We start from the raw sequence: 27,755 nt of genomic DNA on the forward strand, positions 1-27,755 counted from the left end.
TTTTTTTTTGTAATCAATAAAGTTTTACGTTATAATAATCTAATATATTCAATTTATGGTATAATTGTCACACTCTGCCCCCAGACCACCTTCTTAGCCTAGGAGAGGGATGCGACTACAGCAGTTATCAACCCTTAGGCTGACACTTACTGCTTAATGATTCTTGTGGAATAACTCTGATACCATACTATAACTTATACACAATAGAATGATTAAGTCAAGGAGATAAACTATAATGGGTTAAGTAGGCCCATCTTTTATTACGACAGTGAAATAACGTTTATACAACTTAAGAACCTAACAACAAAGTTTACAACAACAACCGTAAAAACCCTCCGGAAGTGTAATTGGGGCACGTGGCAGACCTTGGCCTTAGCAGCACCCTAGAACTCCTCATCTTCCGCTACCTGGGGGGTGGGAATTAAGAAAACATTTTGAAGAGTGTGAGCTACTAAGCCTAATGGGTGGTTATTTTAAAATGAAAATTCATTTTGAAAATCATCATTTTGGGAAACCAAGCACATGTTAGCACTCACACTGAACTCAAGTGCAATCAATGGCATAATCATGCAGCTACTAATTTGTATTCCAATATCAACACATAGCAAGCATATTCTATCATCAAACAGTAGAATCACCTATGGAAACCTTCCTATGACCTCAATTCTCGCCAATGTGCACATCGCCATTTTATTTATCCCGCTAGTCATGCTTAGGTACTTGACCATATTTCCCGTCGGTCGTCACCGACTATTATTTCCCGCCGACCGAAGCTGACCAATTTTTCCGCCAACCATATTTTCCCGCCAAGCACCTTTTATTAAGCATGCTAACCACATCCCGGGCATAATCGCAGTTTCTATAGTCATACACAAACAATATCATGGCAACATCATATTACCAAAGCATGTAATTTGCATCTACAGATGCATATATTCCAATATCAGAGTATAAAGCTAAGTGAATAGTCATAATATGTATTTACTATCAACACTGTATAAACCCACAATATTCTTTATTTATCAAAGCAACACAACACTCACGATATATCGGAACTATAACGCTATAACACTCACACTATGTGTTAATTATCACACCTATAATACTCACGACATATGTTAACTATCAAAACTATAACACTCACAACATATGTTAACTATCAAAACTATAACACTCACAACATATGTTAACTATCAAAACTATAACACTCACCTTAATTGCTTAGGAGCCTTTCTAATAGTTCATTTTTCTACCTCGGGCTCCTTTTTTACCCCTAGAATCCAGATCCAAATTACAGCTTAGATTACTCATAGTTCTATACCTTATTTTAAAATACTTCCTTCTACAAAACTATTTTAAAATGTCTCAAGAAGCTTACCATAAAATATTAGCTCATAACTCTTCATGGTTTAGCCGAAACCATCCAAACATCAAGACTGGCTCAGCTTACCCAATAGCTCGACCCCTCTATATTTTTCTCATTATCCAACCCAATTCCTTAGAGCTTCTTCTCTGGCAGCCTCACCATGAAAATTATACTCTCTTATCTTTCAAATGGCTTTGGAATTACATCAAACACTCGAGTAGATTGGGAGATTTCCTCGTCTCAATTTGATGCATTCTCCTTCACCCTCACTGTCCAATGCACTCTACTCTCCCCATCTTTTTACGAATTTTATGATTTGTGATTTGAAAATGAAATCCCAAAGGCTCTATTTTTAGGCGTCTAAACCTCCTATGGTGTTGACACCACCTACTTGGCTGCATGGCCAAATGTTTAATCCTCCCTTTATCAACGTAAGCTGACTTCACCTTGGTTCAATGTATTTTTCCCAAACGAATCCAACACAATTTCTTAGGGTTTAAGAATTTCTCTTAGTCAGACACCTAAATTTTAATTGACGTTTGCCCTTACGTCTTCAAGCTTTGTTTGTATTCAATTTAGGGTTTTCAATGCATAATTTATAAGATCGTGTCCAAATTCAACGCATAAATGCCCGACCATTCGATGCACAGGCGGTTTCCTTTGATCGCGTGGGCGTGACGTTCGAATGAGGCGTTCAGGCTGCTCTCGCTCTCTCCCACTTTCTCGCTGGTCTCGCTTTCCCACTTTCTTGCTCACAATCTCACTCTCTCCAACTTTCTCGCTCAAACTCTCGCTTTCTCCACTCTCGCTAAGGATCTCGCTTTCTCCAACCTTCTCGCTCATTTGGCTCTCGGTAGTGTCGCTCTCTCCAAGTTTCTTGCTAAGGATCTCGCTCTCTCCAATCTTGCTAGCATCTCTCTTTCCAATCTCGCCAGCGTCGCTTTCTCCTTCTTTCTCTCCAACTTCGCTCTCTCCCAGTCTCTCGCTTAGCCAATCTCGCTCTCTCCCATTCTCTCGCTGCCTCCACTCTCGCTGGTGTCGCTCTCTCCACTCTCATTCTTTCCAATCTCGTTAGCTACTGTGAATATGGTTCATCTCCGTGCAACTTCCACACAAATTTTCCCAAATAATTTTCTATATTTTCCTCAGTTCTTCAATCCTTTCTTCACTATTCAGGATTTAAGTCTTCAAGGTTTTCTCTTCTTTTTATCCTTTTAAGGTCCTCTCTACTTGTACTCCAGGATCAAATATGGTTATCATAACTATAATACCTACCCATTATAGTTTACATTCACTCTTACTAATTGTTGATCCATAGAAGGTGACAATTATTACAGTTATTATGACAATTGTAAAATTATTAGATTATTTACATAACATAGGATTTAATTTCCTCCTAATTAACCCCTTAATCACTTACTTAAGTAGAAAATGGAGATCCGAGTTTCACAATAATAATCTAATAATTCAATATATCATTATTGTCTAATGATTATTCAATTATAGTATAATAATCTAATATATTCAATTTATTGTCTAATGATTATTCAATTATAGTATAATAATCTAATATATTCAATTATAGTCTAATGATTATTCAATTATAGTATAATAATCTAATATATTCAATTATAGTCTAATGATTATTCAATTATAGTATGATTATTAGCTCTTTTTTCTCTTTTTTTTTTATATATATATTTCTATGAAAAGTTCAAATATAGTGAAGACTCTCGTTCTCTCCTAAGATCTCGTTCTCTCAATCTCGCCCTCTCCTAAGATCTCGCTCTCTTAGTCTCTCCTAAGATATCGCTCTCTCACTCTCACTCTCGCGCTCTCCTAAGATCTCGCTCACTCACTCTCGCTCTTTCTATTATTGTTGTTATTTTTCCATTAATGATTACTAGCTTTCATTTCTTCTGGAACAATCACAAACACTTTTTTTATTATGGATCTACTACCAGAAACTCAATGCGTAATCTTAGCATTCAATGTGTACTCCTGAATAATCTCATTTTTCAATTATTCAACCATTTCATTTTACCAAATTCAATGTTAATCAGATTAGTCGTCTTGCTCTCTCCAATATTCTCGCTTTGAATCTTGCTCTCTTCTAAAATCTCGCTTTGAATCTCGCTCTCTCTTAAGATCTCGTTCAACATCTTGCTCTCTCCTACTATCTCGCTTTGAATCTTGCTCTCTCTTTAATCTGCTTCAACCCACTTATCTCCTTAATCGCTTTGAAGTTTCGACATGTGTGTAACCTTCGACAACCTAATATACAAAATTTTGTTCATAGACAAAGCTAATTTGGAATTGTCTTTCATTCCAAGGCATAACTTGTATCCATGCGCTTCATATTCGCCTGGAGTTCGCTCCCAGAAATATAGCCATCCCCACCCCCTCACATCAATCCCACAAGCCTTCGTCTAATTCGAAATGATAACAAAATGCATAGGTTGTTAGAAGTAGCTCGAGTACACAGATACATATAGTATATCATCTCATTACTTTATTTCCTCTATGAGGGAAGAAAAGTAATAAACCTGCAATCTCGAGGGTAGATGTGTGTCGAAACTTCAACCTTCGACAACCTAAGCGAGATTCGCGAAATTTCCCTTGTTGAGGGTTGAAGTTTCAGCCTATGTATTGTTTCCAAGTTTTTCTTTGTTCATCGAGTTCTCAACGTTCAACCTCCACATTAGTCGAGTTCTCAACGTTTGACCTCTAGCCTCAAACTCCTAAAACAATAATATTTCTCTAATAAGTTTCAAAACAACAATATTTCTCTAATAAATTTTGAAAACAACAATATTAATATTAAAGGTCTATATATGCCCAAAATAAAATATGTGGGAAAACACATAAATAGATTAAATATAATTGACCAAAATACCTCACTTGGAAACCAAGCTAGAACAAACCACAAAAAAGTAGCAAATTTATGCTGCACCACAAATTGCAGAAGAGTGTTTATACCTCTCTCCTAAGTTATAACAACAAATTTGGTGGGATTATTATTATTATTATTATTTTAAGTTAAAACAAAGTGTAAAAGTCACCGACATAACTTGGTGGTAATTGATAATGTAAACTACGATATTTATTCGATATTTTCATCTATGTTTTTCATATGTCTGACATTAAGAAAAAAAAAGGGACGAACCAACATTTCTAATTATATTGTAAAAGTAAAACAATTGATGAAACATGAGAACAAACAACCATAATATAATATAAATAACAAACATTTAGAAAAAAATTGTCTCCTCAACATGCCACATTAATGGTTAAATCAGCTCAAACACCATTTCGAAGTATTTTTAAAATTTAAGTGTTTAAAATATTTTTTTTGAAACTTCAAGAACTAAAAAGTGTACCTTGCTCTAAAGCGGTAGATGTTTATTTATTAATTTAAACAATTTTTTTAAATACAATTTCTCAAAAAAAAAAAAAACAAAAAAACAAAAAACATATGGTATGAGTATGAGTTAAATATGTATTTTTGTTAAAATAGACAAAATAGACAAAATGGACATTTGGCTTTTGTTTGCTTTTCTGTGAAAGCCATCGAAATCTTTAACAATAACATTATTTAATTAAATAAAAAAAAAATAATTTGAATTATATTAAAAATTAAAATAAATCCATTGTTACAAACAAAAACTAACACAAAGTTTCTCACTTTATTGCTTTCTTCTTCTTCTCCTTCTTCTTCAACAATGGCTCCTCCGCCTCTCTCTTCAATTTCCCATCCCTTTTCTTCCCCAATTACAAACCCTAATTTCAATTTCACTTACAGATACGCTCTTCCTCTACGCACTCAAACTCTACGTTTCATTTCCAATTCATCTTCTTCTCCATCGTCTCCACCGCCGCCACCGCCTCCTCCTCCGCCGGATCCCATTCCCGAGAAAAAGTCCCTCGCCGTAGCCACCGGGGAGCTCTTCTTGGGGCTGGCAGCGAGGCTGATTAACCGCTCCTCCGACAGAACCACAAACTCGGTTGCTATGTTCGATAATCGTAGTGGGAACAAGAGTGTGTTCGAGGAGAGAATCGGCGCGGTGGTTGAGGATGAGATTCAGCCTGGTGTACTCTGGGAGCAGCGGGTTAAAGACGTTGAGGCCGAGCGGGAGCGGCGAGTTATTACTAGCCCTGGCTTTAGTTTCTCCGCCGCTGGTTTGCTGTTTCCGTACCATCTTGGAGTTGCGAATTTTCTCTTAGAGAATAGTTATATCAAGGTTTCTTCTCATCATTTTTTTCCCTTTCTTCTTAACATGCTTGGAAATTTTGGGATGTTGTTTGTTCCCTTTGTGTCTCTGTTGAAGTAATTGAACTCTGAATGATGATGTGCTTGAATTGGAAGAAATTAGTCTTCTGGAAGAGTAGGCATTTGATGGAATTTTCCTTCTTTGTTGTGCATCTTTTTTTCTTGGATATTTGATGTGGCAGGACAGTTTAGATTTAGATGGAATTTGAACCCTCTCTCTCTTTCTCTCAGTGTATCAAGGACAAATTTAATAGAATCAAAATGGAGTTTAGATTTAGAAATGATAGTTTCCATGTACTTTGAAAGTATCCCCTTCAGAAGTCTTTGGATTGTTTTGGAATGTATTTGTTGGCTTGCTACTGTTTCGTGATATGGAAGTTCATGTCTTGTTCGTTCTTGCAATGGCTGATGACCCCTCAAAAGGGTCTCTACTTATCCTTTTTCTGTTTTCTTTTTCTATATTTTCATCCTCACTGAAATTTTATCTCTAGACTATGGTGATCTTTTTCTTATCTTCTTTGGCATTGAAGTGTTTGTAATGATCTAGGAAACGACTCCATTAGCTGGAGCCTCAGCTGGTGCCATTGTCTGTGCTGTTATTGCCTCTGGAGCCAGTATGCAGGAGGCTTTACAAGCTACTAAACTACTGGCTGAAGACTGCAGAAGTAGAGGGACTGCATTTCGCCTTGGGGTATTTCTCTGTTAAAGTAGACCATTTCACTCATTGTGTTTATTTTTTGTGCTAAGACGTGGAGTGGAAAGACCTATCATTTGAAGTTCATTTTAAAGAACCCCATCTTGTTTTTATTCCTGTTATTGTTTGTAATCCTTGACTCTTAAGATTTATGATGCACATCAAGCACATATAGGTTTATTAGTATCCCTGGATTTTCAAAATTCTAGATAATGGTGTAGGATGGTTGAGGAGTAATATTGTAGGTCTATCGTCTTGATACTCAAGTTTTGAGTGCTTGGACTATATCTTTTTGTAATATATCCTCTTGCTTTGGGATCATGGTGAGAGGGGGTATTAACTTTTCCTTTGTGTGTCTACTGGTTTAACTTTTAACGTTTTCCTCATTAAATCCTCAGGCTGTACTGAGGGAAGTTCTCGACAAGTTTCTGCCAGATGATGTACATATTAGGTGTAATGGAAGGGTTCGTGGTATGCATTCCTCTATTCATTCTCTTTCGTCCCAAAACAAAATCACGATAAGAAAGGGGAAAGTGCTATTTTATTATAACATTACTTGATTACTGCAATATAAGTTCATTTTAATTGGTTTGCACAATGTGAAGGGAGAGCATTTCAATCACTTGCAATGCAATTCCATTTTGGGAACTTCAATTTCTCATTTATACATCTCTGTTGTATTCTAGTCGCTGTTACCCAAGTTTTTTGGAGGCCCAGAGGCTTGTTGGTGGATCAGTTTGATTCAAAAGATGATCTCATCGAAGCAGTTTTCACTTCTTCCTTTATTCCTGGGTGACTATTTAAATTTCATATCATCGTGAATGTTCAAACTTTTCCTAGTTTGGTAAATGACCTTGGGCTGAAACAATGCATTAGTGTAGATACCTAGCCCCAAGACCTGTTACAGTCTTTCGGAATAGACTATGCATTGACGGTGGTCTAACATTGTTCATGCCGCCAACTTCTGCCTCTCAGACGGTATTATTTACTTGACAATTTCTCAATGATTTTCCCTGTAGTTTCATTGATCTTGATTCATTAGAGACAAGATTCAAAATGTACTTCAGTCACCCTGGAGTTTTGCTTTGGGTTCTGTTGCAGGTGCGTGTATGTGCTTTCCCAGCTAGCAGATTGGGATTTGAAGGGATTGGGATCAGTCCTGACTGCAACCCTGAAAACAGAGCTGGCCCCAGAGAGGTAAATGAGATCGACAAACCTCGTCCGACGAGTAGACAAGTTGTCGTTTCTTTTATGTTATGACTGCAAATTGATCAAACTCTTTCCTGTTCCTTATCATTTCAGCTTTTCAACTGGGCTCTCGAGCCAGCAGACGATGACATTCTAGATCAGCTCTTTGACCTGGGATATCAGGATGCAGCTGTTTGGGCAGAGGATAATCCTGTTGAAAAGCTGGTGGAAGACGAAAGGCACAACTGAGGACAGCGCTTGTAACTATCTGACACATCAAGTGAAGATAGTGAATAGAAACTGGACAAGCTTGGTGGTAAGTACATTGCCATTAACTCAAAACTTTCTGGATTCCTGCTGATCATACTGCCTCAGTTGTTTAGATACACACAGGAATCCCTTAGAACAAAAGCGTATGAGCTTCAATCATGAATAACAGGATAAAAGCAATATTATACAGGTAGATATCAGAGTCTTGAGTTTAAGATGGCCAAGACTATAGGTATCGATGTGTTTATATATATATATATATATGTTTTCTGTTTCCTTACCTCCACAGGATTTACATGTACCATTTTGGTGGTTTTTCATATATATATATATATATATATATATACACACACACATATATTCTTTTTTGGTTGAATATCTTTTCATTTGAACTGGTAATATAGATTGATTGGATTAGCAATTTTTCCCCCTTTCTTGTTTCCTTGGTTGGGTTGTTTTTGTATGACCTCTCAAGTCTAAACTTTCATTCATCTCAATAAAAGCTGGTTTCTTCATTTAAGGAAAGGCACATTTGGTTCATTTTGATTAGTTTTGTTTTTTTTTACCATATTTTAAATAGAACTGGTCCATTCAGGCTTGATGTATGGTATTGGTAGCCAAAGAGGATGAAGAATTAAAGAAAGATATGATAGGTTTCATTATCTTAGAATGTTTCAAACACAATGGAATTCATTTTATTAATGACTCAATAAATGAAACTGCCCTACAGGAAAAAAAAAAAAAAAAAAAAAGTGAAAAAAGAGGAAAACATTATTAAGTTTAGAAAGAAACTTGGGTGCTTCTTGTGCCCCACTACAATTCTCTCTTCTTTTCTTTAATTGATTTGTTTTTATATTTTTCTTTTACTTATCTACTGGAGAGAGATGTATGGGATCGACTACATTTTAGACTACACTTAATCATTGCATGTAAGTTTATACCTTTGCCTTTCTACCATAAATTTCAAATGGTTTGATTTTCTTTTTGATTTGAACATCTTGGTAAAGAGTATATGTCTTAAAAGTCGATGTGTTTGATAAATCTTTTTTTTCTAAGATGGTTAATTGATGTGACTTGTTTTCTCACTCAATTACAAGTAAAATTTAGACCATGTATAAAGTAGATATGGATTTGGACGGGACATGGTCAACTTAAAACCAGTTTAAAGAAAAAGTTAAAAAGTATATATTTGGTCACAAGGGTAATTATTTTGTATTTTGATCCCAAAGTTTGGTCATGAACTAATGTTATTATTGATTATATTCTTAGAAATTATAGTTTATGACGCACATATCGACAAAAAAAATGACATATAATGCATCACATCGGTATTTAAATTAATTCAAAGAATTAAAGTTAAATGGGATTCAATAGTTGGAAGGGAAAAAATTTAATAAAAATGTATGAATTCATTTCAAAGATTTTATTAAATCTACAGTATTATTATTCTTTTATTTTCCTCGCAATGTCTTATAAATCACAATTCTCAATTATCTATTTAATAGGTCTTTAAATTTTAAAAATGTTTAAGATCCCTACATTTTCAAATTTGTGTTGAGTATATCATTTTTAATAAAATATATAATTTATCTATTAGATAAATTTAAATTTTATATTTAATAAAATTATAAAATTTTAATTTTGTATCTAGTAGATTTGTGAATTAAAAAAATATAAAATAGATCAAATTTAAAAGTTTAAAAATTCATTAACTATTTTCTCAAACTTTGGAGATATATTAGACATAAAATTAAAAGTTATTTAACAAATATTTTTACTTTAAAAAATTAAGATCTCGTTTAATAATTATTTAGTTTTTTTTATTTTGTTTTTGAAAAATTAAGCTTACATTCTTACGACAGAATTTCTAGTTTTAAATTTCTTTCTTTGTTAACCATTTTTTTTATCAATAGTTTAAAAAAATAGTCAAAATTTAAAAACTAAAAAAAGTAGTTTTTAAAAATTTTTTTTTTTTTTTTTGAATTTTTCTAATAATTCAACCATTGTAGTTAAAAAAAATGCAAAATCATATTATGAGAAATTAGAAGAAAATAAATTTAATTTTTAAAAACTAAAAATAAAAAACGAAATGATTACTATATGGAGCTTACATTTCAGTTTTTAAAATTTAGCATTGATTATGAAAGCACTCCCAAAATGTAGCAAAATCAAACGGTTACTTGACGAGTAATTTTGTAATTTAGGATTATATCCTTCTTTGCAAATATATCTCTCTTCTCAATATGACACATTCACCTAAAATTAGGCATGGCCTACACGTTTTGAAGAGAGCTCATCAAACTCTTTAAAACTCCAACTCAACAATAGAATAGAATAAAATAAAATAAAAGTTCCATTATTTAATATTTTCTTAGTTTTACTTATTAATTCATAATAGAAGCCATATTGTTTTTCAACTCCTTCCATTACAAGTAGCAACATTTAATTAGTACAATAATATGTTCTGATTCTATTCTCAAAACATAGAAAAATGATATGAAAATTAAAACAAAACAACATTACAAGCCCACAATTTCAAACATTGAAAATTTTTTTGATAAAAACATATAATAAATTGGTTTTTGTTATTGTAATAATCATAATATTTCAAAGAGCTTTAATGGCAATCTTCATTCCAGCTTTACAATGGCCAGGGAAACCGCAGATGAAATAATTGTATCCTTTGACAAGCGTGATTCTGTCTTTTCCTGTTTGGTAAACTTTTGAACCTCTTGGTTTTAGGCACCAATTGTAAGCTACTTTGTTCTTCAACATCACCACATTGTGTGCCATTTGAGGATACTTGAATACTGTTTCCAATAATATAATAATCTTTTCAGAATTAAACTCTACACTACTATAGCAAATATGACTTATAATGATGAATAATTAGCAACTGTTTTAATACGACGAAATACAATTTTATTTCTCAAGATGATAAGTCGCAAGTTGCGATGGATAACAAAAGTTGTCCCAACAGGCTTGCGACGAGTGGTCAAACCGTCATAAGAGGAGAATAAATTTAAAAGGTTGTAATATTGATATTGAGATTTTAATTTTACGGATATATTGAATTGATGCATATATTGACAAATATTTTAATCCTTGAATGTGTATTGAAGTACTAATTTTTCTTTTTTAAAGTACTATAAATGTGAAGTATAGGAATTTAAACATCTAATATCTCAAGTAAAAAAAGTATAGGTCAATTATGGTTGAGTATATATGCTCATATTAGTTGAAATGTTAAGATATAAAAGGATTAAGAAATATAAGATATGGGTTGTTTTCAAATATAGGAAAATGAACCAAAATATTTTCAAATATAACAAAATTTCACTGTCCATCAGATCTATAGCAGATAGATTATGATATTTTGCTATTATTTGTAAATATTTTTTAGCAGTTTTGTATTTAAAATAATATCTCATAAGATATTATGTTTAATTATAAAATTTGTTAGTATATAAAAGTAGATCTCTAATTCATCTTTCTTTGTTTTCTTTCTATGGCAAAGAAATGAAAAGCTATCCTTTTAGTGAAGTTTTAGTGTCATTTTTAATTTATGATTCAAAGAAGAGAGGCAATGCAATTACCATTTGGGCATTAGGATGGTCAAGCCAATTTAAGTGTGAAAAGTTATCAAATTAAACAAAATTGAAAAAAAAAAAAAAAACAAAATGAGATTTATTATATAATTAAATAACTAGACAAATTGTATTAAAGACCACCCAATTGAAACAACATTTTTGTTATATAATTTTTATATATGTTATACCCCTAATCAATCATTCTTATTCTGAACTTTAAAAACAAAATAATTATCAAACAAAAATCATAAAAACGTATATTTTAGCTGTATACATACATAAAATTAAAGGGGTACGAGGTGTGAAGGAGAAACATACCGAGTATATCGCCTGCTCGAAAAATCTTTCCCTTAGTCCAAGAATTGACATTGAAGGTCCATCCTTTGGCATCTCCAACAGTGTAGACTCTGGCTCTAGCATGAGCCATCTCAGATTGGATGAGGAAAAGGCAAAGCAACAAAGTGATTGCAATGGCACTGCCTTTTCCCTGACCCATTTTATTATTCTAATTTTACCAAACTTTAAGGAACTCTCTTTGTGTTTAGAGCATAGAAAAGGGGATGAGATGAAATGGGAGAGATTGGTTCCTTTTTATAGTGAGATTTTGTAATTGCTTCAATCTTAGGGTTTATTGGATTTTGGATTTTAATAATGGAAGAGAAACCTCCAAGTGATGTACCACTCAAACCCCAAAAATTATAATTATAATCAAAAGTCATTATAAATTATTGGGAAGAATTATATATATATATATATTGGTAGCTCATACAAGTGTGAAGATTGACTTTTACACCAATCCCATGTGGGGATTAATGGTAACTGACACACACATATATATGATAAAAATATAACTATGTTTGGAGTCTAGTTTTGATTTAATTTATATGTTTTAAATGTTATGTATGGATGGTATGTTTGGAATATATTTCAAAATGTTTGTTTTTAAAAAATAAGTCATTTCAGAAGAAGTTAGAGTGTTTGACGACCACTCAAAATAACTTTTCAAGTATATTTTCATCAATTTTTATAAAAAAATATTTATATAAAAATGAGTTTTTTGATAAACATTTTTTTATATAAAACCCTTGCCATTTGTCCGTTGATCGTAGGTGAAGAGTCTGTCCTGGTGTAGATTTGGCTTAGATCTGAAGTCGCACCTAGTCGTCCGTTGTGTAGATCCTCTCATTCGTCTGTCGTCGGCCGCACCCAGTCGCTCGGATCTGAAGTTCAGATCTGAAGTCGCCCGGATCTGTGTGCCGCCGTTTGTCGTTCGATCAGAAGTCCAGATTTGAAGATCTAAAGTTCGCCGTTCGTCGTTCATCCAGATCAGTATACTCTTTTTCTCTTTCCTCTCTTAAACTCACAACAATTTTTGTTCTTATGTTACGCCTCTCAATTGTTTATATAAATGTCTCAATGAAAGCCAGTTGCGGTTTCACTTCAATATGTCTCTCTGCTCCTAGATTTGGGCCTTTTTATGTGTTTATGGCCTTTGAAATTCGATTTGATTAATGGTTTTGTTGTATATGATACGTTTGTTGAAGTATTGGAAAGAGGCGTTGCCAAGAGTTGCTCCTGCGTTGGGTATGTGTGAGCAAGAGCAGTGAAAGCGAAATGTTGAGCGCAAGGCGCTGGGTAGATGATCATGTAGGCGGGCGCTGGATGATCGTGTAGCAATACAGGGAGCTAAATGATGAGGTAGACGATCGTATAGCAGATGCGCGGGCGCTAAGCGATAGACTACACGATGGCGCTATGTGATGAGCATGAGCTGTCTCTTATACACATCTAGATGTGTATAAGAGACAGGCGATAGACTACACGATGGCGCTATGTGATGAGCATGAGCGCTAGACAATGAGCAGACGCGCTACACGATAGGCAGAATGCTAAGCGATAGGCGATGACGTTAAGTGCTAGACGAATGCGTTAGATGATAAGGCGTCAGTACTAAATGATGGAGGTAAACGATGGGCACGGTAGCTAAACGATAGCCTATGCGCGAGATCGTTTACTAAATGATTAAGCTACACGATGGGCCGCTGGAGCTAAGCGATAGATGCAGGAACTAAACGATTGATTGACTTGAGAACATGTGCATTATGCTAATTAAATACACTAAAAGAATGTTTGACTCACAATTTTAATAAGTTTTAATTGGTGACTCACAGTTTTAAAAAGAAGGTTCTCTCATTTATTCAACTATTGAGTTTTCTTGTTTTACAGGTACAACAAAGGAGTAAATATTTGGTATCACAACATCTTATGCTTTTTCTTGGGGAACTCTAGTAAAGAATTTTGCCTTGAATGTACCATTTATACACATTTCCAATAAACACGGTTAGTTGAATATGAATTCTGATCACATTTTCACTTTGAATCCTTTGTCTTAAATCTTTTTTATTTGTGATCCCTTGAACAACACTGGTCAGACAAAGATGTCTATAACCAGACACTGCTGAAGCTGGAGGGGGTCTGTTCAAGAAGAATTATAAAGGGATCCATACTTATCAATTGGAGAGGGACAGTAAACTCATAATGTTTGTATTACTTGTAATTTGTGTTTTCAAAGGCTGAATTATTGTACGGCCTTTTAAATTATAATTTTATAGCAGAATTTGTGGATTAAATGTAATAGATTTGCAATCCATACATAAATAATATGTCATAGCCACAGTATTCGACGATGATGTGTTATATTATACTTTTTGACCAAAAAAATGGATTCGGCAACGAAATTTTAAAAAAAAGACAATAATTGATAAAACAGACAGATTCTGGGCTTTAATGTCGGTTGCAAATTTCATTAAAGGGCTTTAATGTCGGTTGCAACTGACATTAAAGACAGTGTTATTAAAGCGCTTTAATGTCAGTTTAAAACCGACATTAAAGACAACCGACATTAAAGGGTTTTAATAACAATATCTTTAATGTCGGTTGTCGACCGATATTAAAGCCCTTTAATGTCGGTTCCTGAAATTCTTCTAGTGAATTAATTTTGTCATGGTGAGAGTTGTTTGTTTGTTTCTTTGTTTTGATATGGAGTTGTTTTTTATAGTATATCTTAATTGCATTAACTACGTCAACTAATATGCAAAACATAAAGTATATCAATTAATTTGTTCTATTTTCAAGATTTTGCATGATTTCGATGACATGCAAGTTACATTTAATTTGGTATATCAATTATAATGTATATACTCCATATTTCATATATTGGTTGATTAATATACCATATTTGAAAAGAAAGAAAAAGCATAACAACGATATTGTTGATATGCTTAAAGTATAACGTTTGGTATTTCAATTTAATATCAGTATTAATTCGAAATGGATTTCAAGTATATCACTAATGTATAGATAGTATATCATCATTCATTCAAAATACAATACTAAATGTTATATTAATGTATCAATAGTTTATCGGTACTCATTTGAAATTTATTTAAAATTTAACAATGAAAAGATCATTTCAAAAATATCATTGATGTATAAATAGTTTTATCGATACTCGTACTAAATTCATTTGAAGTTTAATATTGGTGTATCAATAGTATATCGATGTCGATTCAAAATTCATTTTCAGTATAACATTGGTGTATCATTTAGTATATTAGTAGTTCCTAAAACTATATTTATTCTAGTATAGTGGTAGATAATCACTTATTCAAAATTCAATTTCAAGTGTAACATTGGTTTATCAATAATTTATTAGCATACAATATTCATAATGATTATCAACAAAACGAATTAAACCATTTTAAGTGGATGATGATGTACTAGAAAAGTAATACTCTAAAACAAATGAATAAAAATTCAAATTTAAGTCAATGAATAATAGCAAGGGCATGAACACTTCAGTAAATTTGGTATGTATCAATTATATATCTGACCCATCTACTAAATATAAAGAATATCAATTGACTAATACACCAAACATAAAGTATATATTGATGTACAACCAATACATCAAAAATGCTACAATTGGAATAATAAAAGATAAAAATCAGATTTAATATTATTTGCTATATTTGTAAATTTTTTTAAAAAAGTTACTAAATTAAAAAATTTTATCATATTTTTTCGCCATATGCTTGCAATTGCATCTTAAATGAGTCAAGTATAAATCTTGAAACTTATAGAACAAATTGAAACAAAACTCAACTCTCAAAGGCCAAATTGTAACATTCTGAAATGTTCGAGATTGAATTGAAATCAAATAACTCAAAACTTAATACTTAAAAATGTAACATTTTGAAATTTAGAAATCAAAGAAATTAGCCTCAAAACTTAGAGACCAAAAATATACTAAAAATTGATACAACTCGAGAGAGTGTTTTCCATTTTTTTTTTTTTTTGTCTAATTTATATCTTATTATAGTCCTAGAATTATTTAAACAAAACTTCAACTTGGAATGTATTTAGCATCAAATTATGCAATGTGTGGTGAACCACATGTTTGTTTTTTTAGTGGCTCCTCGTGACATGTTATATTCTTAATTAATACCAAATAAATAAAGTTCTATGCTTCTTGGATCCGTACATTTAGGAGTTTTCAACCCTAATTTCATAGTTTATATATCAACAAAACTTTGTTTAATCAATCCAAGGATGACTAATTTTCTAAATTATTCTATTCATAAAAGACAAAATTTTAACTATAGAAAATTTGTTCATTTTTTTTATTAGTCAATAGCGTATCTTAAATTTCACATTGACGATAATGTAGTTTAGTATTTCTTTTTCTAATTTACGGCGTTATTGAGGAAAATAGTAATTTAAAAAACATTGTTCTCTATGCATCTATGCATATTTTGTTGATGGTATATTTTAATAAATGGTCCAATAATGTTTGTAAGTTGAAGAAAGATCGGAGTTTGTTTAAAATCATTTTTATCATTTTTAAATTATACTAAAAATTATTTTCAAAATAATTTAAAATATTTTTATAGTATGAACAATGTAACTAAAAGTGTAAATTAAAAATTAGATTGATTTTGAGTGATTAAAAGAATGTGTTTTGGAATTATTTTAAATATGATAGTGATTTTATCCATTTCAAAATCACTCACAAATATGTATTATATATTTAAATATTTTATAGCTTGATAATGTTTATTTTCATGTCTGTTATTAAGAAAAAATATTTACTCTTTTTTTTTTTTTTTTTTTTGTTTTCCTTTTATGATCCTCCCAATTTTTGCAAATAAGCTATTTAGTTGCTATAGGATTCAAGTAAGGTCCGTTTTTATGATGTTTGGTAAAATTACAAAGTCTACTAAGAAGGCATTCATAAACTCCACCATAATTCTTAATTAAAGAATAACTCAATTTTGATTTAATAGTATCTCTCAATAAGGGGTGATCCTACCCTTGTTCAATTTCTTTTTGGAAGAAGTGTAATCAATTTAAAGGAAAAAAAAATTGAATTTGTCGAGTTATATCAATTTTTACTTTAAACTTTAATTTCATCAAATTGAGGCCTAAACTTACGCGTATGTGTTGATGCTAAAATTTAAACAGGGAAAATGCAATTGATTTTTACTGATCACACCAATAGTAAATTTGTTTGTAGGGGAGATATATGTAGCCTGCAGGGAAGAAAAATGTGGCTTGTAAAAGAGAAAACTTGCATATCGGTGTGATGCTTGTCATACATGATTAAGTCAGAGAATGAAAGAGTGTGGAAGATAGGGAATTTGAGAGTAGGATTCAGGTTTACCTCATATGAAGCTATAATGATATATTTAAAGAGATGATTGACCTAAATTACTCCATTAGGGTTTCAGAATCAACTTGGCACGAGGCATGTCGAATTTTATGTTTGGCTAGAGTTCGCCCATGCTGAACATATTAGTTTAGGCTTTGATCTGAACTAACCCTCTCCTCTCTTGATGGTTTTTTTTTGCCCAAACGATATTATTTTATTGACATTGTTGCTTCTATTCTTATTTTATGTCGATTATATCTTTCAGTTAAAAATCACTTATACCAGTGGTGTGTATTGAAAATCTTACCCCATAATCAATTTCTATAAAATTCACCTTGAATTTTAACAGAAACTCACTAACTTCAACTAAGATCAAGCTTTGTACAAAATCGAATAAATAAAAATCTCAAATCTCACAAATGTCTACAATATACCAGCTCCTAGTGTCAATTTTCCTTGAAACTAATTAATTTTAAAAAATAAATGTATACTAGACATATGTGGTTTACATATTAAATACATATGAAAATATTTTTATTAATGTTCTTTTGAAATCAAATTCCATCCAAAAGTAAAATTTATAACACTTATATAAGTTGAAGGTTAAGATTACAACAAGTTTAAGCTATGCTTGAGTAATTATGTAAAAGTCTTAACATTGGAAGATTGATTATTAATAAACTTATTAGAATCACTTTCTTAATCACATGTTCATTCGCACTGTTTTCAAAACCTATTTTCTACTAGATTTTTGTAGAATCAATAGTTACTCCCTATTATATGTCATTTTCAAATCAAGAATCATGAGCTGAGGAGGACGGACTATTAGGAGTAAAACTAGAAGAAAGATCTTCATGTGAATCAGAGAAATGTAAGAAACGGACCAACAGGCCGAGAGAGGAAAGAACCAGGGAAAGGAAAGAAGTTGGGTCAAACGACCCAACTTACCTACCTCATACCATCCCCCAAGGCCCACTTCTTGTGGGCCATGATCCAAGCCTCCTTAGACAACTTGAACAACACCCTAAGTCCACCCTACTATAAATAAAGAGTCATAGGCATCACACAAGGTAAGTTATTCTTCTTATTTCTAGCTTGTTTTGACCGATTGCTAAATATTGACTTAAGCACTTGAGGTTTTGTGGTAGGAACCACACTTGTATTTTCTTCTTCTTTATTTTGCAAGTCGTCTTTCTTCTCCAAATTACAAGTTCACTGTTGAAGGCACCTGAAGGTCATGTGAGTCTTTCTATCCATATTTTGCCATCAATAGTCCCTAACAAATCTTCAATCTTCAATTTTATTCATTGTAAATTAAAATTGATTTGTATATTTAATAGTTTTCTCACAAAAACTAATTTTTATATTCTAAATTTTTAAATCAATTAATTCAATGCCACCGATTTTTCTTTAAATAATATCAAACTTTTTTATATACAAAAAATGCAGTTATTTTCCTCTATTTAAAAAATAATCTTATACTAAAAAATAATATAAAACAAACAAAATATAAATTTAAGTTGAAAGCATACCTATAATATGACATTTTAAACAAATATTTAAAAATATAAATTTTCATAAAAAAAAAAAAAGAATTATACCATGATAGTGAATCTATTTAATCATTATTTATGTAAGATTTACGTAGCAAACTCTAAAGCTTAGATTTTCAAGTTTAAAAAGTAAAATTTATCAAATGCTAATTTATTTTATTTTATGATTGATTTTTCTAAAAGCAAAGTTATCGATAGTTATTTTGAAAGTTCCAATAACTCCAAACTAAGCCTATAATTTTGTAGTATGTTCATCAACTTCATTTGATTGCTAGCTTTCTCACGAAATGGGCTAAAATCGATCATTTTCCTGAATTTAGTTAAATAAACATTTTCAATGTCAAAACTCATATGAAGTCATTAAAAAAAAAAAAAAAAAACTCAATCGAAGTCAACGAGTGAAAAATGGTTTATTTATTTAGAAAATGGTTGCCCTAGGAATTGGCCCAATGACTTTAATAGACGTTAGCACGTTGCCTTTAGGGTAATGGTCAATATTGAAAATGTGTAAAATAGTTGACTTAGAAAAAATAATATGTTCGTTGTCCCAAATTAATTACAGTAATTGCCTTTTAAGTATGCTCTGGAATGTATTTTTTTTTTAAAAAAAATATGCTCTGGAATGCCCAAAAAAGAATATTATATATATATATATATATATGTAAGTATTCTCTGCCGTCTCCCAAAAATAACTTTTATTTTTAGACAAAAACCAATGTACCTAACACCATTCCTAAAAATAAAAAAAAAATAAAAAAAGAGTCAAATTATTATTATACTTAAAACTTTGTGTTGATTATTAATTTCAAAATTAATCAAAATTATGGGTTGAAGAATATAATCAACATCTAATAGAAAGAAAAACAACAAAGTCAAGAACATTGTCATAACAAAATTAAGGCTGAAAGTGACAACTTATGATCAAACTGGACATAGAAAAAAGAATTGACTTGGATCTTGGCCCATACTAAAATGCTCACAACCTCAACCAAGGCCAAGGTCGAGCATTACAAAACACCTAAATGGGTTCAGTGAACGACCTTTGAGTTTTCTTTTTTAAAATACGTGTTTGATTGTAGGTTGAGGACAAAAAGGTAATAGAACCTAATATTTGTGTAATTAAGAAGTTCACTTAGACATTCTTTATAAATAACAAAAAAAGTTGGATGTAAATATAATACAAGGTATTTATTAGGACCTTATGTATTGTTAACCCTTATTTCAGTGAAAGAGTAATATCCGATTGACTGAAAACACATTTCCATAATTGAAAACCTTTTAGAAATAAAAAGTTTGTAGGCCAATGCAAGCGTACACACTACAGGGGCGCTTGGTATGTAGGTTTAGAATCTTAAACCTGAGAGTTATGTTGGGAGGTTTAGGTAACATGGTTTAAGAAAACTGTGCTTAGACTGCAACCTTTGGAAGTTTAGGTTTAAAAAGCCTGTGCTTAGAGTGCAGACTTAGAAAGTCTGGGAATGAAGTATAGATTTATAGATCTTGAGTTTGTAAAATATTTTCTTGTATTTAATCAGTGATTAGATTTTAGATTAATTCAAACTTGTCATCTTAATTATTTTAGTAAAAAAATTTAGAAGAATATATTTTTTTAAAATTTTGAAATAAAGATGTGACTAAATTTATAATTTTATTTAATTTATTATTTTAATAATTTGGTATTTTAATTTTACTAGGTTCTAAGATAAAATTTCATAGACTTTTGTCACTTTAACTAATTTGAAAATGATCAATTTTTTTTACCATAACATACTAACTTCAAATTGAAATAAACTAGAATTTTAGCCTTAAATTCAATTTTAAAAATTTATATTATTTTTTTTTATCAAATTACGTTTGAAAAATAAAAAAAATCATAAATTTTGAGTATTGATTTTTATTTGGCGCTAAGTTATTACCAACATTTTAATTCTTTATGTTTAAAAAGAATTCTAAATTTTCAAGCTTGTTAAATTGACCCATGGAAAAAAATGAAAATGTTAAATTAAATTAGAGCTTTCTATACATATAAGCCTAAATAAATATACCTAATTATACAATTGTAATCTAATGAGCTATTTTACACAAAATGTGGCCTAATTTACTTTTTTTTAGCTCTCAACACATAAGGAAAGTTTCTTGCTATTTAGAAATTTCCAAAACGTTTTATTTTAAGAGATTATATCTGAAATCTGAAATATCTCTAAAAATCTGAAAATTGTTGTCATCATAAATGAAAGCAAGAATCGATGAAAAGTTTTGAAGAAGAAAATGGGGTATATTTGTATATATATATATATAACACTATATGTTTGAATTTTCTATAAATAAACCAGTGTAAATTTGATAAGTGCACGAACAATACATTATACGCCAAATAATATATTTGATGTATATTTACATTTTCCACTATATCACCAGTATATTCGACATATACTTGAGATCTCAATAGATAAGTGATCGAGTTTCACATAGAAAAAATAGAAAATAAATGAAATCTCCTAAAATGAAGAGAATATTAATTTTAAAAAAAGAAGTGAAGAGAGGATAAAAAAAGATAATCTAATAATAATAATAATAATTTAAATAACTCCAAAAGAAATAAGAAACAGATAAAAAAAATGTGTACTTTAAAAAATATTATTTAATTAAATTAAGGGCCTATTTGGAATGACTTAGAAAAAAAATCTTTGTCGATAGGGGGACACCGGAGTTGGTGGCCAGAGGTTAGTCGACGACAGTCGGAGTTGGCCAACGATGTTCACTAGAGATGATGTTCAGAAGTTGGTCGAAGAACTTCCTAAACTAAATTAAAAAAAGAAAAAAAGAAAAAAAAAAGGGTAACTCATGGGTTTGAATAGTGTTTACTATTCAAACCAATGGAAAAAGGGTATAGGAAACCAAAGTTTCCTAGATTTTTCCAAACAAGTGTTGGACTCAAGATGTCCAACCCATTCAATCCCAACCATTAAAACAAACCCCACTATAAGTTTTCCTCAAAATTGAAACTTTGGTAACCAAATATATATATATATATATATATATATAGTAGTGAACTCTTTAGAATTATTTGGTAACCAAAACAAAAGTTAAAAAACGTTTAAAATAGAGTAATCTTACGGTTATAAATTAGGGAAATGAAAAAAAATAAGGCATGTTTGTTTCACAAATATTGTCACGAGATTTGAGACAGACTTTTAATATCTGTATTTGTTTTACAGGATGTCTAAAGTCTGATTAATTAATAAATTAATATTAATTAATTATTAACATTAAATTTAATTAATTAAGAAATATAAATATATTATTTAGACTTAATAAATTTCAACTAATATATTTATTATTAATATTTTATGTTATCTTCACTATTTAACATAAAATTTTATTATTAATTACTAGTATTCTAACTAATTAATATTTATTTAATTATTTTTCCTAAATGAATAAAATAATTTAAATAATGTTTAATTTAAAAATATTCATTTATTGGTATTTTAAATGATTAAATAATTAATAAATACAAAAATAGATTAAATAATTAAATTTAATTATTACACATTACTTACTACCTTACATTTGATTAAATAATTATTTATTTTTAGTTTCTATATACAAAATTGAAAAAATTGATCACATTTATTTAACTTCCATACACTAATTATTCTGCAAATCCAAATATATACGTTAATTGTCCCAAATATTTAAATTCTAAACATTTAATATCTATACCCATGAAGCAATATCTACGATCCAAACGATCCTAAAGATATTAGATTTTTTTTTTCTTAATTTAAAAGTATCATTGAACTTTTAAAATTACAAAACCTTTGGAAAGGTATTTTCTATATAATTTAGCTTTATTTAAGAGAGAAACACATTATGTCCGATAAATGTATAATTATGTGTGTGTTTTCTTCCTTATATAAAAAATATGATTTTATGTATTATTATAAATATATTTTTTTCTCAATCATATGTTATCCCAGAGTAACAATCTAAGGCTAATTGTTAGTAAAATAACTTAAGTAAATTCAAGGAGGGAAAGAATATAATAGTACCTAGTAATCAAATTCTTAATGAAATATACGACTTTATTAGAGATGCATGTGAAAAACATATACATCATCGAAAAGTTGGAAAGCATGTCCGTTAAGTGCAATACATAAGAAAGAATAATCACGAAAAAAGACGATTAGAAGAATAATCAAGTCCAATTTATTACATAACATAAAAAGACAAAACATGAATAATTAAGTTTATTGTAGCATAATTGGCAGATCAAACTCATAATAAGTTTGATCAAACATAAGGAAGGTTAAATATGAAGTTTTGAAACTCCTTTTAAGTAAGATTAAGTAGCGGTAATGGCAAGTTTCATTCCCATTTGGCAATGCCCAGGGAGGCTGCAGATTAAATAATTCATGCCTTCAACAAGCTTGATTTGATCCTTTCCTGAATGATGAACAGTGGCTTCTATTGGATTAATCAAACACCAATTGTAACCCACTTTGTCAACAACTACCACATTGTGTGCTGATGGGGTGTAGTTGAATGCTGCATTAAACATACCAAACAATGCTTAGCTTTAATACTATATTTATTACAAAATTTTTTACTACTCTCCACTGTAGCGTCATATTCTCTTAAATTGATTTTCATAAATATCAATGAACTCTCCATTGATACTCTCTTAAAACAATGCTGACGCATGACATATCCTTTTATTTTAGTCCTATAGGGGAAATTCAATAATTATATATCCTTTTTTTTTTTAATCTTCTATTTTGAAAACTTTAACTTATAAATACTATTTCAAGATATAGTTCTCATGCTTTGTTATTACTTACATTTTATAAACATTTTAAAAAATCAAGCAAGTTTAATTTGAAAAGTAAAAAAATATAGACGTCGTCCGGTAATTTTTTTGTTTTGGTTTTTAAAAATTAAGTCTATTTTCTTTTTATATCTTACAATGATTTGCATATTTCTTAAATACAATGGTTGAATTCTTAGTCAAATTCAAAAAATAAAAGTAACATTTAATAAGCTATTATTTTAGTTTTCAAATTTTGACTTAGTTTTTTAAACAATTGGTAAAAAGTAGATAAAAAAAAAGATATTTAGAGGAGAAAGTAGTGTTTGTAGACTAAATTTTAAAAAACAAAAACATTACAAAACAAAATCATAGTTTTTAAAGACTTAATTATGTTTTCTAAAATTGTATTTCAATTCAAATGGGTTTTTAGAGAAAGGTGAGAACCATGCATAAGTAAGTTCAAAAACAAAATTGGTTTCAATCATCAATGAAGTCTTAAATTTCATATGGAAAACGATTTATCACATTAATTTTCTATGAATTATTTAGCACAAAAAAATGCCAAAATGTGGACATAAATCTATCAGGTTCGTAAGCGATTGATTTTCCTAGAATATCTTTAGTTCGTTTATTACACAACAATTATATATCTAATTAAATAAAATTTGAAACCCAAAGTGTAATTATAAGTCAAATAATGTTAGGTTTGAAAAAATAAAGTCTGAGGACAAACACAAGAGCCATCTTTATCATTGGACTGACTCGACTCAACTTAGTTCTAGAATTTGGATCAAGTTCAAATGTCTAAAATATTGTTTAGGCTTGAATTGAGCCAGTCCAATCTTTAACGGTCAAGTTCATAGTCCAAACCCTTGAGTTTGACTTATTGGATCAACGTTTGGACCAAAATTCGGTTGAACTATATATTTTATAGATTTTTCTAATGAATTATTACTAAAATTTATTAACTTTCTATTTTTTTATTAAATTTATTTTGCATTTCTATAACTTTTCCTTAATATAACTGTTAATATTATTAAGTTTTATTTGAATTTTTAATATTTCTTAAAAATTTGTATTACTTCTTACCCGTTTTAGAATATTATAGGTTAACTAAAGACTATGATATATCTAGATATATTTAAAAAATAATATTAAAAAGATTATTTTTTTTAATACATAAAATATCATAAATGGTACCAATATATATACCTACATAATTGGGTAGGCCTTATGATAAGTTCAATAGGCCAACTTGAAGGACTGATTCAAATATAGCCTAAATTGGCCGGCTCGATTTTCGAAATGTTAATTCATATTCAATGTAATGAATAGATGTGTTGGGCTAGCTGAGTTAGACTAGTCAAACATTGACTTTGGGTCAAGATTGAATCAAGCCTGAAAAACTTAGGGCAACTTTTGGACTTCGAGCTCGTCGATGAGGCTGACATAAGAGTATATAGATGTTTCTTTTTTAGCTTAACAATCATAGAAGTAGAGATTAACCCATCAACTTTTAAGCTAGTATTAATGTTCTTATCTACTAAACGACAACATATAGAAAGACCTAAATAAATCAAGTTCACGTAGAGCTATGATGTTTTGTTAACATGTCATATATTTTTATGAATGCTTCTACATTTATATGTTAAATATCAACCTAATGATTGAATCGAAATTTTCATAACATCGTGAAAAGAGATCTATAAGCAATAAAATAAAACAAATGTGAATATAAAGAGAGAGAAAAGAACCAAGAATATCCCCAGCATGAAAGTTCTTTCCAATAGGCCAAGAGGAGACATTAAAGGTCCATCCAAGCTCATCTCCAACAGTGTAAATGGCTGCATAACCCATCTCTAATTGTTGTAGCAACAACAAACAAAACACCAATCTCCCCACCATTAATGAATCACCTCTTCCCTCACCCATTTCTTATTATCTCTCTTTGTTATGGAATCAAGTTTATTATAGTGTCCTTTTATAGTTCTAATGTTGTAGACTTTGCTGGATGTACCCCTAATTCAAAATAATGGGTCATATATGGATTAATTAATTCTAATCAGTGTTTGATAAAAAAAATAAAAATAAAAATTGTTTCAAGTTTGGTAAATTTACACTCATCAGTTGACATTCCTTTCACACTCTATTCCTTTTACATTTAATTGCTAGTTTCTTTTGACTGTTTAAACAAATTATGAGTAGGTGATTTTGACAAATAAGGATTCATTGATTTGAATTATCCCTCTTAAAGGAATGTTCTAAATGAAATTGACTCAACAACCCACTATATACATATATATATATATATGTGTGTGTGTGTATATGTATGTGCCAAATATTTCAAAAGTTTCTACCTTCTGCCAAACTCACAATTTCAATATTTTGTATGTTTGAAGACATTAAGAAAATACTAATTTATTATTTACACTTTTTTATTTTAATGAGTATCAAAAGTAGATTAGGTTAATGGAGAAATTTTGACAGGTATAAATATATTAAAATGAAGTTTTCTTTTGAAAGCTAAATCAATTTTAGATTATATTTTACAAAATTACTAGCCACATGGTAAATGAAATGATAATGATGACATATCTATGGTGTGTGGGACAATATAGGATGAGAAGGTTGTTGAAAAACTCTACAACTTCATTTATTGGATGAAATAATTCTATTTTGTTGTGGTGTTTATATATGTATATATATATAATTTGTGATTCAAGTATAATTAGGGATGTTTTACCACATAAAAAAGAAGCTTCTCTAATAAGTTGGAGTACAATTATGCTTTGTATCTTGTCTGGGGTGGAATTTTAAATTTATAGGACAACGATTAAGAGTAGCTTAAACTACACTTCATTTAGTACATAGTAAAAAAAAAAATTATCGGACAATTATCTGAACTGCACAGATCTCAAATAATCACCCAAATTCATACAAATATTTCTTTTTATACAGGATCAATGATTTATTTACGCATTTAAGTAATCGGCTCAACCTCATGACCTCAAAACTTCTCCATTTACCTTTTTATACGCATGAGTTTCAAAGACTTTGAGGGTTTAGGCTCAAGATCTCATCTCAGGTCAAATAATAGATTCATTAACATGTACAAGCTATCTCATGATCATAAAAAAGAAAAAAAAAAAACCTGATTTTTTAAGTTCACATATGAAGGAAAATCATCAAAGGATGTATGATAAAAAACCAAGTTGAATGATTTAGTTTTGCCATTAATTTTGGGGAATTGACGTTGTTTTAATTGAGAATGCAAAAGCTAAAAAAAATGTCAATAATGTTGAATAAAAAAGGAAGATCAATTTGGCATAACTTGCTTTTAGGATGTTAGGAGATTTGAATCACAGACCTTTTGATCGTATACACATTCATATGTCAGTTGAACTACGTTTGGTTTAGCTTCTTTAAGCATGTTTGATAAAGAGAACATGACTACATGAGAGAAAATTTCATGATATGTCGATTGTACCCAATCACGTGTGTGTGAATTGGTTAGTGGTGTTATCGTATTTGACGAATGATACAAAACTTTTTTTTTTTCATGAGGAGATCAACATGATAATATTCGTGACTATAAATGACAAGTCTAAAATATTCCCACGAATATGAATGTTGCAAATGGTGCTTGAAAGACTGAACTTTATATAACATTGCTCTTTTATGTAGTAAACTGTTATGACAGAAATAAAATCGACAAACAAAAACATGAAATAAAGAACGACACAAAGATATACCTTGTTTATTAACAATGTGTTGGCTACACCCACAGGTAGAAGAAGAGAGCAGTTTTATTTTTAGAGGGGAATATCATATAATACATGATAAGATTTATATATGACACATCTCTAATCTAGACCCAAAACCATAAATAACATATAATGCATATATAATTTAGATTTTCAGAGTGCTAGATAATAGATTTAATGCATTCTAACCTAAACTATAATCATATTAACATGTTGTGATCTACCTAAATTTTAATGGTTCAAGAATATGATTTTTTTCCCACTAATTAATTGTGAGTGGAGAAGTAGTAAACAGGGCCAATTATTATGGTCTTGTGAAAAAATTTATAGAGTTAATTTTGAGAAGAAACCTCATGTTTATCTAATATGATGATGCTCAAACGAATATTTAGTTAAAAAAAAGTTTGGAATTCGACCTACTTAAGAATCTTGAAGGGATATATTGAGGATCTCACATAGAAAAAATGAAATAACCTCACAATCATCTTTATAAGACATATGAATTTCTCCTCTTTGAATTAATTTATTTTGAGATGA

At 30.2% G+C, this 27,755-nt stretch overlaps 3 protein-coding genes across 3 annotated transcripts; 1 reads left to right on the top strand and 2 right to left on the bottom strand.

Annotated features, from left to right (window-relative positions):
- The first annotated feature begins 5,025 nt into the window (after nt 1-5,025).
- LOC120070283 (patatin-like phospholipase domain-containing protein 4) lies at nt 5,026-8,142 on the top strand. The gene is made up of 7 exons (XM_039022202.1): nt 5,026-5,607; nt 6,184-6,327; nt 6,729-6,801; nt 7,017-7,122; nt 7,212-7,308; nt 7,432-7,527; nt 7,633-8,142. The coding sequence occupies exons 1-7, from the start codon at nt 5,089-5,091 to the stop codon at nt 7,765-7,767; spliced, it is 1,170 nt and encodes a 389-aa protein (XP_038878130.1). The 5' UTR covers nt 5,026-5,088; the 3' UTR covers nt 7,768-8,142.
- Nucleotides 8,143-10,395: 2,253 nt separating this feature from the next.
- LOC120070293 (basic blue protein-like) lies at nt 10,396-11,918 on the bottom strand. The gene is made up of 2 exons (XM_039022211.1): nt 11,697-11,918; nt 10,396-10,598 (listed from the first exon to the last, which is right to left on the bottom strand). Exons 1-2 carry the CDS (start codon nt 11,872-11,874, stop codon nt 10,396-10,398), a joined length of 381 nt encoding a protein of 126 aa, XP_038878139.1. The 5' UTR covers nt 11,875-11,918.
- Nucleotides 11,919-22,830: 10,912 nt separating this feature from the next.
- LOC120068674 (basic blue protein-like) lies at nt 22,831-25,391 on the bottom strand. Its single transcript, XM_039020425.1, has 2 exons — nt 25,209-25,391; nt 22,831-23,192 (listed from the first exon to the last, which is right to left on the bottom strand). The coding sequence occupies exons 1-2, from the start codon at nt 25,384-25,386 to the stop codon at nt 22,990-22,992; spliced, it is 381 nt and encodes a 126-aa protein (XP_038876353.1). The 5' UTR covers nt 25,387-25,391; the 3' UTR covers nt 22,831-22,989.
- Between the last annotated feature and the right edge of the window lie 2,364 nt (nt 25,392-27,755).

Source organism: Benincasa hispida, chromosome 1, assembly GCF_009727055.1.
Source record: "Benincasa hispida cultivar B227 chromosome 1, ASM972705v1, whole genome shotgun sequence".
In the NCBI taxonomy this organism is placed as follows: Eukaryota; Viridiplantae; Streptophyta; class Magnoliopsida; order Cucurbitales; family Cucurbitaceae; genus Benincasa; species Benincasa hispida.

Excerpts from the sequence above, each read along its gene's own strand:
- LOC120070293 (XM_039022211.1), bottom strand. The coding sequence starts at position 11,874 with ATGGGTCAGGGAAAAGGCAGTGCCATTGCAATCACTTTGTTGCTTTGC. Across the intron at positions 10,599-11,696 it reads TCGAGCAGGCGATATACTCG|TATTCAAGTATCCTCAAATG; the intron begins GTATGTTTCTCC and ends TATTGGAAACAG.
- LOC120068674 (XM_039020425.1), bottom strand. The coding sequence starts at position 25,386 with ATGGGTGAGGGAAGAGGTGATTCATTAATGGTGGGGAGATTGGTGTTT. Across the intron at positions 23,193-25,208 it reads TCATGCTGGGGATATTCTTG|CATTCAACTACACCCCATCA; the intron begins GTTCTTTTCTCT and ends TGTTTAATGCAG.
- LOC120070283 (XM_039022202.1), top strand. The coding sequence starts at position 5,089 with ATGGCTCCTCCGCCTCTCTCTTCAATTTCCCATCCCTTTTCTTCCCCA. Across the intron at positions 6,802-7,016 it reads GTGTAATGGAAGGGTTCGTG|TCGCTGTTACCCAAGTTTTT; the intron begins GTATGCATTCCT and ends GTTGTATTCTAG. Across the intron at positions 7,528-7,632 it reads ACAGAGCTGGCCCCAGAGAG|CTTTTCAACTGGGCTCTCGA; the intron begins GTAAATGAGATC and ends TTATCATTTCAG.